At 34.0% G+C, this 13,789-nt stretch overlaps 1 protein-coding gene across 1 annotated transcript; it reads left to right on the top strand.

Moving 5' to 3' along the window:
• Nucleotides 1-545: 545 nt before the first annotated feature.
• LOC126703726 (putative disease resistance protein At3g14460) lies at nt 546-12,960 on the top strand. The gene is made up of 9 exons (XM_050402810.1): nt 546-712; nt 2,528-2,850; nt 4,490-6,839; nt 7,248-7,392; nt 7,597-7,859; nt 8,064-8,267; nt 8,811-9,830; nt 11,511-11,722; nt 12,733-12,960. The coding sequence occupies exons 2-9, from the start codon at nt 2,539-2,541 to the stop codon at nt 12,958-12,960; spliced, it is 4,734 nt and encodes a 1,577-aa protein (XP_050258767.1). The 5' UTR covers nt 546-712; nt 2,528-2,538.
• The last annotated feature ends 829 nt before the right edge of the window (nt 12,961-13,789 follow it).

Raw genomic sequence — 13,789 nt, 5'->3', positions numbered from 1 at the left:
ACTTTTAGTGTTTTAACACTAAAAAATTGTTATTAAAAAAAAAATGTTTAGTAAAATATTTTAAACATATTTTTTATACTATAAATACTTTAAACACATATTTTTTTATAATACTTTTTAAATTACAATTTTCGAATCATTTTAATCAGAGCTGTATTTAAAGGCCTGCGGTTAATGCTTTCCGTGCTTTGACGCATAGTAAAAGTAAAACAACTGTGATGTTTGCACTAGAGATTCCCTGTAGACTGGCAGATGGAGATGATTATATTTGCACAGGAATTCCATCTACCGACACATCGGATCCATTTTCTCTTCAATAATTGAGATACGAAGGAAACTTAAGCAAAGGTTCACAAACGCGTTTTACACGTTGCCAGACCATTACGGCTTTGTTTGGTTTAGTTTATTAAAATCGAAATTTTTTTAATAAATGATAAATAAAAATAAAAATTAACTAAAATAATATAATAAAATCTATAAATAGTTTCATAAAATAAAGTAAACCCTATAAATAATAATAAAAATAAACTCAACAATAAAATAACCTGACTTTTTAAAACACACCCTACGTCTCTCTCTTCTCTTCCTCTTTATTCTTCTCAGACTATTTCTATTACCTTCTCTCTTTCTCTTCTTCTGATCAGCTCCTTCTCTCTTTCTCTCACTCTTCCTGGCGTCCAGTGACTGCATCTACCTCTTGCAAGATACTACAGTAAGTGCACCCTTACATGTCTTTCATGCTATTCAATTTTATTATTATTTTAAACTGGCTGAATATATAGTTTTACTAATCATTAATCATTTCAATTCATATATTAAATCGGAAAAAAAAAAATCAGATCTACTTTATTCAAGTTATTTAAACTAGAAGATAAAATCCAAATCTTTATTATTATTTTTTTGAGGTAAATTGCATATAACCGGTATATTCTTAATATATGCAACTATTACGTGGTTCATTTTTTATGACACTTACGGACTTATCTCTTATATGATTTTTTTTTGGTTAAACGTCTCTCTTGCTATTTGTTTCATGAGATATTCGGACCATTTTTATCTTAAGTCATGTTCATTTGTTTTGATGGAAAGAATTGTGTAAATATAGTTTTTTATATTGTAGTATAAGAAAAAATAATTCAAAGAAAAACTAATTGGGGCCAACAGAAAAGTATAGTTTATTTTTAGAAATTATTTTCAATTAAATGTTTTTAGAAAACAGTTCTATCTTACAGCAAGCTACATAAAAGAAGTTTGAAAATTATTTTTCAACTTATTTCAGGTTGCTATCAACGTTAAAAAATGAGATAATTTTATAAAAAATACTTTTTGAAAAATAACTAATTTTTAAGAAAATATTATCGCCAAAACTCAAAACAAACAGAGCGAATTGAAATTAGAAAACCTCGAATCTAAACTTGCTTTTTAATATATCAACCTTGTTCAATCAAGAGCAAGACTAGCGGTGAAGCCAAAGCGACTCTCATATGCATACACATGCATACGAGTACTTGAGTCTAATCTAAATAAAAAAATAAAAAAATTCATATTGTATTTATTTGTTTGAGGGTTTTATTTTTTATTTTAATGAATGTGTTACACATGAATAATTTATTTTGTTTTTTTCTTTTAAAGAAAATTTCCACTTCTCTCATGAAAGGAATTTTAGAAACTTGACATATCTCATATAAAACTTGTGTCAATTCTGAAATTTAGGTTAATATACTCATAGAATGATTAAGTTACAATAATTTAACAACTAATGTGAATATATATACTTGACACATCGAATCCAAAATCATCTTCTTTCGGCAGTGTTAGTCCTACCACTTGTTCTAATCGTTTGAGTCTTTCCGCGAGTGGTATAAACACGTTATAATAAGGGACCGTTTGGTACATGTGTTTAAAAATTGAAAATTATTGTTTAAAAACTTCCGTGGAAATACGTGTGGGTGAAAAAGTGTGGAAATACATTAAACGTTGTTTAAAAACTGAAAATTGTAGTTTGGAAACACTCACCAAACACCCCCTAAATTGCTATAAGATTACTTTTTTTTCTTCATTCTATTGTTCTCAGACTTTAGAGTAAGTGCACTAGTGCAGAGTAAGGCAGTAAACAAAATAAGATGAAAAGTTTTTATATTTTCTGACATGTCTTTCATGCTATGGATTTTATATTTTCTTGGCTAAATATTACAGTTTATTAACGCAGTAAACAAAATAAGATGAAAAGTTTGATGGAAGTGTTTCAAGGATTAGATTTATTGATCTTGATATTGCTATTTGTAGAAAGGTTGCTAAAAATACACGAAGCTTATCCAGCCATTAGAGGGCTTAGCAAAAAACTACTTGAAGGTGATTTTGATAGACATAAAATAATTATATAATATTTTTAAAGAAATATAACTAGCTTATTTTTATTATTCTATAGATCTATATTATTTAAATTAATTTTATTACTTTACAGATCCATTTTTACTATCATTTTTTTTATATTCTAATATTAAACTCTTTATATATCTGTTGTAAGGGAAAAGAAATATGGTTCGAAAGAAAGATCGATTTTGGGATCATGTTGAAGAACAGAATAATCGTCGTTTCAAATGTAAGTTTTGTGGAAGTATTTTTACTGGGGGTGCTACGAGGATTAAATATCACTTGGCTGGAGTTAAAGGTCACGATATTAATATTTGTACAAAAGTGACTAAAGAGGTCCAAGAGGAAGCTTCTCTAACAATTGGTGAACCTACCAAAAAACTTAAGGGTGCATCAACTTCAAACAAGGATAAGGAGAGGGAAATCAGCTCAACTTCAATATCAAAGGATGACATGTTAAGCAAAGTGTTTGAAAAGGTGAGTAAAGATGTAAATATTTTATATTTAGATTATATTTCATCATAATTTTAGCGGTGAACTTGTGATAGCATTTTCAGTTATTGATTTTAATTTTTTGAATCAAGTAATTAAAACATTATAATAAATTTCTATACTTTTTATTTATTTATATAATTTGATAGTTATAACATAGGGAAGAGGGGATAAGTGTGTTTGTTTATGAAATTTAACGGGGGAAAAGAGGGGGTGGGGGGGGGGGGGGGGGAGAGAGAAGGTGGAGAATAATGTGGAACACAAAAAATGGGACAAAAGATTTGTATTCAATACTAATTTATACAATATCTAAAAGTTAAAGTGTAGTATTTATTATTGTTATGTTTTTGTTGAACCATGTCGGCGGCTAAGTCTTCATTTTCTTTCCATCATTTCTTCAAAAAATATGTATATAAATATTAATGTATGCACTAATACATTATGCCTTTACTCAATTTCAAAACTAATTATAACTTATCAATCATAATATGACCATCACTTTACATATTCTTGAACCTAAATGTAACTTATAATAGAAAATACATGTAATACAAACATCTTGGGTGGAGATATCATTTATTTATTTTTAGTTTAAACTCACTTGAAAAAAATCTCATTCCAAAATCTTATAAGTGGTTTTTCTTTTATTTTTTTTATTTTTTTTTATGGTGTACATAGTACCGAATTTAATTTGAATAAAACTTTCACTAGGCACGTATAATCACAAGTGCATGCATAATAATTCAATTAAAAATATTAATGTGATAACAAATTTTATTGATATTACTTTTAATACAAACCACTTCCATCACATTGGAATACATTACTTATCATGGATAATGGTTTTACATCACTTTATTATTATAATTATTATTAATTTTTTGAGTTATGTTTACTAATTAAGATTCGGCATTCGGTCCATTGCAGTCCAATTTGATCTATTACCTTCCAGTTTGGTCCAATTCAGTCCATAATGGTCCACTTCAATCTATCTTGTTCTACTTACCTAACAATAGGGGAAAAAAAAAGGTTTGGGTTGGGAGTACTATATTGCTATCAATTATTTGAGTAATATTCATTGTAACTATATGATCAGTTTTAATTATCATGACAATCTTCTTAAGAGAATAAAAAATTTGATAATATATTTGAAAGTTAAAAATTTTAGTTATACAAAAAAAAAAAATAAGGAAAATATAATGCATAATAAAAATAGTTAGAAAAATATGGACAACTTAAAAAAATAATATCAATCTAAAACACCATAAATGATAAAATTATATATTTGTAAAAATAGAGAAATATAAATTACTTTTAGAGTTTATTTAATTTTTGGGGAGAACAAATTATCTACAATAAAATTTTGATAATAAGTTATATATTATACCGCATTTAAAAATAATTATATATTTCCATGTATCGCGTGTGTTGGTGACTAATTATTATAAAACTCCAAAAGAAAAAAAAAACTATTAATTATTGTATAAAAATTAAGAAGGTGAAAATTGTAATATAAGTTTTTATATTTCCAATATATAAATATATTTGGACCCACCTTGTTTATTTTTAATGGAATTGTACTCTACACTCCTCAAATATTTTCATACTATTGTCTCTTATGCAGAGTAAGGCAGAATACATAGATGAAATTTTACTTGGTGTTTTTGTGGAGGGACTTCTAGCCAAGTTGAGATCAATTGTTATAGAGCAACATATTAGTTTTGAGTTGGGTTTCAAGGAAGGGCTAACAGACCTCTTTAGCTTCTTAACCCAAATTCAACTTGTGTTAACTGATGTGGAGAAAAGACAAGCAAGTGATGAGTTTCTGAGGATTTGGTTAGCAAAGCTTAGATATGTTGCTTATGACATTGATGATGTTCTAGACGAGTTTGGCTATAACATTCTTCAGCAAAAGGTAATAAACTACTCTTCACCCTCTAATGACATTATCAATATGGCAAACAAAATTAAGATCATCAACGACTCATTAAATAGACTTAAAGGTGACATTGCTAGTTATGAACTTCGAGCAGAGTTTGTGAATTCGATCCCTGAGATTAGCTTTAACATGGAGATAGACTCCTTCCTTGATGATTCAAAAGTTAGTCAAAATGTTGGAAATAACATTGGTCAAAATGTTGGAAATAACATTGTTGAAGCAACCTATTGTGATAGAGTGATAGAAATCATGGAGACTTTTACTCAATATGAATTAACAGAATATGATTGTTGGTTCATATTCAAGAAAAGAGCATCTGCAAATGAAAGACTTTTAACTCTAGATTTGGAGAAAATTGGAAAGGAGATTGTTAAGAAATGTAAAAGGGTTCCATGGGCTGCAGAATTTTTAGGGAGAATAATGTATTTTATACATGATAAAGGTGAATGGCTATCGATTCAAAATAATAAAAATTGGGATTTACTGGATGATAGAAATAATGGAGTGTTTCACATATTAAAGTTAGGCTATGATCATCTTCGAATACCATCTTTGAAACGATGTTTCGCATACTGTGCAATTTTTCCTAAAGATTGTAACATGAAAAAGGACGAAGTAATTCAGCATTGGATGGCTGAAGGGTTCCTTGAACCATCTAAAGAAGGTACTATGGCGATGGAAGATATTGGTAACACGTATTTCAATATTTTGTTGGCTACTTTATTTTTCCAAAATGCTAGAAAGGATGTCTGTGGTGACATTATTAGTTGCAAAATGAATAATTTGGTGCATGATTTTGCCATTTCAATATCAAAATCTGAAATTTTAATTTTGGAGGGAGATTTTGTGGATAATGTTCGTAAAGTACAACATTTATTTGTCCGATCTGATTGCAAAACAACACCAAGAACTTCATTGTGTGGAGACAGTTTCATAAAAGTGCGCACATTAATTTCAGAAAATCTAGACTTTGATGACATGTTATCAAATTTTAAATGCTTACGAGTTTTAAAATTATCCGGGCATAATATAATAAGGTTGCCAAATTCAATTGAGCAGTTGATACATTTGAGGCTTCTTCACATCTTGCACACTAAAATTGAGGAATTACCAAAATCCATTACCAAACTCTACAATTTGCAAACTTTAAGAATCGAAGAATGCCCTAAACTCATGGGTCTTCCGGAAGACCTAAGCAATTTGATTAACTTGAGACATATTAATATTTATGTTGGTTGTTGGACAAGGATACATTACAGAGATTGTTTACTCAAAAATATGGGACGGTTGACTTGCCTTCAAACATTGAATATTTTTATTGTGGGTCGAGAAGAAGGTTATTGGATTAAAGAAATGGGACCCTTAAAGAATCTCAGAGGAGAAATAAACATATACAATTTAGAGGAGGTGAAAGATGAGGAAGAAGCCAAAAGTGCAAAATTAAAAGAAAAGGAAATATTAAAGTTGGGATTATTTTGGAATCAGTTTTGTGGAGAATTGGACATGTATGATATAGATAAAGATGAAAAGGTGTTGGAAGGCCTCCATCCTCACCCAAATTTGAAAAGCTTAACAATCGAATGGTATAGAGGAAAGAAATTCCCATCTTGGGTTAATGATTTGTCGCAATTTCACAATCTGATTTGTATCAAATGGAATTTTTGTACGAAATGTGAAGAAGTTCCCACTCTTGGGCATTTACCCTGTCTTAGGGTTCTTGAAATAGAAGGAATGGGGAAGGTAAGAAGTATAGGAAGTGAGTTTTACAGTTACAGTGATGGGAGTTACAGAAATACTACTAAATTGTTTCCGGCATTGAGAATACTCAAATTGGAGAAGATGGAAACCCTAGAAGAGTGGAAGGATGCAAAGGAGTTGACAAGCGCAGGTGAGGTGTTGTTGGTGTTTCCTTGCCTTGAGGAGTTGATTATTATAGAGTGTAATAATCTGAGAGATTTGCCAAACTCACTGCACACCCACGTTTCCCTTCGAAAATTGGTAGTTAAGAGATGTCCGAACTTGAGTTCTTTGCCAGGTGTCCCATCACTTATTCGACACTTGGAGATAAGAGGCTGTGGCATTGATGAACCACCTAGTGGGCTACAATTCTGTACATCTCTTCAATATTTGGAGATTGGGGACTATATGAATTTGAAATCAATTCCAGAATCACTGCAGTCCTGCGTTTCCCTTCAGAAGTGCGTAGTATCCTGTTGTCCTGATTTGAGGTATTTGCCAGGTGTCCCATCAGTTATTCAACACTTGGAGATAATATGGTGTGGCATTGATGAACCACCCAGTGGGCTACAATTCTGTACATCTCTTCAATATTTGAGGATTTGGGGTTGTAGGAATCTGAAATCAATTCCAGAATCACTGCAGACCTGCGTTTCCCTTCAGAAATTCATAATAGGAGATTGTCCTCACCTGAGGTATTTGCCAGGTGTCCCGTCAGTTATTCAACACTTGGAGATAATAGGGTGTGGCATTGATGAACCACCCAGTGGGCTACAATTCTGTACATCTCTTCAATATTTGGAGATTTGGGACTGTACGAATCTGAAATCAATTCCAGAATCACTGCAGACCTGTGTTTCCCTTCAGAAGTTCATAATGCGAGATTGTCCTCACCTGAGGTATTTGCCAGGTGTCCCGTCACTTATTCAACACTTGGAGATAATAGGGTGTGGCATTGATGAACCACCCAGTGGGCTACAATTCTGTACATCTCTTCAATATTTGGAGATTGGGGACTGTACGAATCTGAAATCAATTCCAGAATCATTGCAGACCTGCGTTTCCCTTCAGAAGTTCATAATGCGAGATTGTCCTCACCTGAGGTATTTGCCAGGTGTCCCGTCACTTATTCAACACTTGGAGATAATAGGGTGTGGCATTGATGAACCACCCAGTGGGCTACAATTCTGTACATCTCTTCAATATTTGGAGATTGGGGACTGTACGAATCTGAAATCAATTCCAGAATCACTGCAGACCTGTGTTTCCCTTCAGAAGTTCATAATGCGAGATTGTCCTCACCTGAGGTATTTGCCAGGTGTCCCGTCAGTTATTCAACACTTGGAGATAATATGGTGTGGCATTGATGAACCACCCAGTGGGCTACAATTCTGTACATCTCTTCAATATTTGGAGATTGGGGACTGTACGAATCTGAAATCAATTCCAGAATCACTGCAGGCCTGCGTTTCCCTTCAGAAGTTCATAATGCGAGATTGTCCTCACCTGAGGTATTTGCCAGGTGTCCCGTCAGTTATTCAACACTTGGAGATAAGAGGGTGTGGCATTGATGAACCACCCAGTGGGCTACAATTTTGTACATCTCTTCAATATTTGGAGATTGGGGACTGTACGAATTTGAAATCAATTCCAGAATCACTGCAGGCCTGCGTTTCCCTTCAGAAGTTCATAATGCGAGATTGTCCTCACCTGAGGTATTTGCCAGGTGTCCCGTCAGTTGTTCAATATTTGGAGATCAGGGGCTGTACGATTCTGAAATCAATTCCAGAATCACTGCAGACCTGCTTTTCCCTTCAGAAGTTCATAATGCGAGATTGTCCTCACCTGAGGTATTTGCCAGGTGTCCCGTCAGTTATTCAACACTTGGAGATAAGAGGGTGTGGCATTGATGAACCACCCAGTGGGCTACAATTCTGTACATCTCTTCAATATTTGGAGATCAGGGGCTGTACGATTCTGAAATCAATTCCAGAATCACTGCAGACCTGTGTTTCCCTTCAGAAGTTCATAATGCGAGATTGTCCTCACCTGAGGTATTTGCCAGGTGTCCCGTCAGTTATTCAACACTTGGAGATAAGAGGGTGTGGCATTGATGAACCACCCAGTGGGCTACAATTCTGTACATCTCTTCAATATTTGGAGATCAGGGGCTGTACGATTCTGAAATCAATTCCAGAATCACTGCAGACCTGCGTTTCCCTTCAGAAGTTCATAATGCGAGATTGTCCTCACCTGAGGTATTTGCCAGGTGTCCCGTCAGTTATTCAACACTTGGAGATAAGAGGGTGTGGCATTGATGAACCACCCAGTGGGCTACAATTCTGTACATCTCTTCAATATTTGGAGATCAGGGGCTGTACGAATCTGAAATCAATTCCAGAATCACTGCAGACCTGCGTTTCCCTTCAGAAGTTCATAATGCGAGATTGTCCTCACCTGAGGTATTTGCCAGGTGTCCCGTCAGTTATTCAACACTTGGAGATAAGAGGGTGTGGCATTGATGAACCACCCAGTGGGCTACAATTCTGTACATCTCTTCAATATTTGGAGATTGGGGACTGTACGAATCTGAAATCAATTCCAGAATCACTGCAGACCTGCGTTTCCCTTCAGAAGTTCATAATGCGAGATTGTCCTCTCCTGAGGTATTTGCCAGGTGTCCCGTCAGTTATTCAACACTTGGAGATAAGAGGGTGTGGCATTGATGAACCACCCAGTGGGCTACAATTCTGTACATCTCTTCAATATTTGGAGATCAGGGGCTGTACGAATCTGAAATCAATTCCAGAATCACTGCAGACCTGCGTTTCCCTTCAGAAGTTCATAATGCGAGATTGTCCTCTCCTGAGGTATTTGCCAGGTGTCCCGTCAGTTATTCAACACTTGGAGATAAGAGGGTGTGGCATTGATGAACCACCCAGTGGGCTACAATTCTGTACATCTCTTCAATATTTGGAGATTGGGGACTGTACGAATCTGAAATCAATTCCAGAATCACTGCAGACTTGCGTTTCCCTTCAGAAGTTCATAATGCGAGATTGTCCTCACCTGAGGTATTTGCCAGGTGTCCCGTCAGTTATTCAACACTTGGAGATAATAGGGTGTGGCATTGTTGAACTACCCAGTGGGCTACAATTCTGTACATCTCTTCAATATTTGGAGATTGGGGACTGTACGAATCTGAAATCAATTCCAGAATCACTGTGGACCTGCGTTTCCCTTCAGAAGTTCATAATGCGAGATTGTCCTCACTTGAGGTATTTGCCAGGTGTCCCGTCAGTTATTCAACACTTGGAGATAATAGGGTGTGGCATTGATTAACTACCCGGTGGGCTACAATTCTGTACATCTCTTCAATTTTTGGGGATTAGGGGCTGTCTGAATCTGAAATCAATTCCAGATTTAGGAGAACGATTTCATTCTCTTATTAATTTAAAAATTGACTGTGATGCTCTGACTGAGGAATTTGACAACTCTGAAGATGAAGACTTCGACGACTTTTAAGGTGACTCTTACTATGACATCTTTGGTGACTTTTACAAGTATATTCCATTTCCTACTGGCCCCCAATTTATATATGTAATTTTTTTATTTTTAAAAGGGCTATTGTTAAGTTTCACATCTTAACATTTTAGATTAATTATAAAAAAAATAAATATATTTTAGGTTAATGCTTCGTGAATTAATTAATAGAAATTTAACTCACTAACCACTCTGATTACTGGAATGTTGCAAAAAATCTGATCTCAGCCGAGGCTTGTAAAATTTGTTTGATTAATCCATTCATAATAACATACATACTCATTCTGTTTCTCAGCGTTTCTTGTAACCTTCACTTATTGGTGTCAAATTGATTATGTCCATTGATGAAAACATACTCATTCTTTTCAATTTCACGAGTTGGAATTCTAATATAATACATGGAGCAGTTCTTGTTTCTAGAGCTTTGTGAAAGTTGGAAATAGATTTTGTTAATTTGGGCTGCAGGGTCATATTTCCTATGTTTATTTGAGTGAATTTATTGTTAGAAAATGGAGTTGGGTTGCACAAGAATGAGATGAGACATTGGGTGGGAGAAGGTCTTGTGGATTTTTGTTTTCATGTTTGGGATGGAAGGTCAGTTTTACTGGTCCATGAAGTTATGTGATCCCCAGTTCTACTAGTGGAAGCAAAGCTTAAATTTCTTATATTTATATATCGTTTTTAGCTTTTGAAGGTTGCTAACACATTTAATTTAATTTTTTTTTTAGATAACTCATCAAGCTTGCAAAAGGATTGCATCCAGTAAAATAACCAACTTGATGACAACTGATGGTGAGGTGCTTCAGGTCTGCTTTCTCTCTACCATTTCAGATACTTGTATGTAACTTAGTTCTTAATTAATTGGTGCTTTGCGAGATCCAATTCAATTTATATATATTTGTACAGTGACTGGGTTCTGTACCCATCGTGCATATATTAACAAAATTGTTAGTCTATGTAAAGGTTTGCATGTCAACTCCAAATATGTGTTCATGTGTCACCAAGACAATGTATAGAGTTAGATTGAGTTGACATGAAAGTCATTCTGTGCATCTGGTATTATTATAGCTTAACCTGGACAGATGTCCTTTGCTTTCACTCTTTTAATTGCTAACATGTATATATTAAACTAATTGCTAGGAGCATGGGATGTTAAAAAACTAACATGTGGACACTATGGACAGCATATCTATTGTGTTCAGCCAGAGGAAAAATTAATTTACTTATGGTGTTTTAATCTAGCCGCAAGCTAATGGAAGCTTATAAGATTTGGTAAGTTTTCTCAAATCATCTTTTATGTTTGAATAATTAGAGTACTAATTCAATATGATAAGTATTCATTCATGCCAAAAGAGTTTTAACAATTTTCAGATCTTAATGGTCAAAAGATTAAAATAATCTCTACTGTTTTGTGTGGTGAGTGAAGATGACACTCCATTAGCAGCAGCTGCAGTGGTTGAAGTTGCATGCTGCTTTTTCTATGATTTTCATGTCCCTTTACTGGTTGATTTACACCCGGGTATCAGCTGTGAGGTTTCTCTGTTAATTATTCAGTGGGTGATGCCGGATACTATTGTTTCTCTTCTTTTTGCTTGGAGGAATTGGTTGGGAACTTACTCTTCAAATGTTTGGAATATGGTACCAGCATGCCTTATGTGGTTAGTATGGAAGGAATGCAATGCCCAAACTTTTTGAGGACATTGAGGACATTGGGGTCTTACGCATTGTAGTTCCTTGTCTAATTTCCTTATCTCTATTAGACTTTCCTTATGATTTGATTGTATTTGTTCTTTTTCATCAATAAAACTCTTATTACTGATCAAAAAAAAATTATAAAAAAAAAATAAAATAAAAAATTGAGAGAAGAGAGAATGAGAGAGTGAATACAATATTTGCAACACTTTGAAACCTTGAGTATAAGACTATGAAGCCTTTTAACCCTCATGAAATTAGATTCAATTAAGGTTTTCCATCTATTTTGGTGTTTTCTTCCTGTAAGCTTAACATTATTTTCACACCCAAAAGGTGACCATTCTGATTGATCTAGATCATGCAATTGTTTGGAGGATAGATCCCACTCACTTGCATATGGTGATGGACCCGTATCTATAAACTGACCACGTTGTTGATACATTCTGACAACTTCCCTAGCAATTTAGAAAAGGCAAGATGCAATAAATGTTAATATCTCATTGAAGTGCATGGTTATGCATAACTTTGCTTGTTTCTTAATTATTTTATATTTATTTTATTTTAACAAATTTGTAAGTTGTGATTCTTGTGAATGAGTTGTATGTTATTGGTTATTGAGGATGCTAACCAAAAACAGATCACATAGATTCAGGTTCTACTTGGTTTAATATTTATTTTTTGAAACTATAGGCAATTAATGACCTCCTAAGTCCTGTGATGAAACCTTTGGTGCCATTCATCACAGATGAAACCTTTTGTTAATCTTAGTTAGTCCCCACAAGAGATAAAAGGAGCTTTGGAGATTGAGGACTCTATTTGGATCTTCCATGATTGTTTTGAGCATATTTTTGAAATAGGCAATCATAATTCTATTTGACTCCTATTTCTTCATTCCTCTATTCTGTTTTCCCAACACTCTTTACTTCAAGACATAACTGTATTCATGTCATGTGTAGGCAAATGCAATTGAGACAATAGGCCTGTTGTTTGTAGCTGGCGGAACAATTGATTATAATTGCAAGCTGATGAACAGAGGAGGAATGTATATACTTAATGTTGAGAGAGCAATCTTCAAGGACAAGGAGGAAGCTGGGGTTGGGCTGATAATCAGAGTTGCACAGGGACTACTTATAGCTGTGATGAGTAAGAGAAGTTTGTGTATGAATCCAATGAAATCGAGGTGATTGTTGCTGACGGCCATACATAACATAGAAATCACACTTGGAAAGGGTGGACAATTGGCTAGAACAACAGGTGCCTGCAGATAGAGTGCTGAGTTGGGGGCCATAGCTTTTTAAATGGTATATATTAGGAGATCATATTTTAAAGTTTTTGTTAAAAAACTTTAGACATGACCCCCTCCAAAATTAAAAATAGATCTTCAAATTGAAAGTTTGCCTAAAAAACCTAAAACTTTAAGTGATTATCTACCCCATATTTGTAGTTGGTGGCCCGTTCCAAAACAAAACAAAAATCTAAATCCATTTTTACTAAAAAAAGAAAAAATCCCTTGTGAAAAGAAAAATCTCCTATGAAAATAAAGAACATGACATGCATTTGACCATATGTTTAGTATGACACTTTTGATAAGTTGCTTTGTTGGGATCTAATTTAAAAGTTGAAAATTTTTATATAGGTGTTGTCATGCTATCTACCTCCACTTAATGAATTGTTAGGGTGCCATTTTTTTTTTCATCACTTTGATTGTTTGCTTTGTTTGGATCTAAAATTAAAAGTTGAGGAATTTATATGTAGCTGTTATCATGCTATCTACCTCCACCTAGTAAATTGATGCAATGGAAGCTTTTCTTGAATGGTTAGGTAACCTTTGAACTGTTCAACAGCTGAATCTTCACAATTTCTAGAACTGGATGTATCTTCCCACTGCAAAAGCCATGTGCTGCCTCACCTTGTTGAAAGAGCTGAATATTCGTCATTGCCCCAAATTAAAGGAAAGTTGTGAACAGGGGAGCAGGAGAAGTGCAGAGTGGTCCAGGATTGGCCATATTCCAA

This window comes from Quercus robur, chromosome 10 (assembly GCF_932294415.1).
Source record: "Quercus robur chromosome 10, dhQueRobu3.1, whole genome shotgun sequence".
In the NCBI taxonomy this organism is placed as follows: Eukaryota; Viridiplantae; Streptophyta; class Magnoliopsida; order Fagales; family Fagaceae; genus Quercus; species Quercus robur.
Note: the sequence above shows the minus strand (reverse complement) of the source record. Positions and strands in the feature narration are given on the sequence as shown.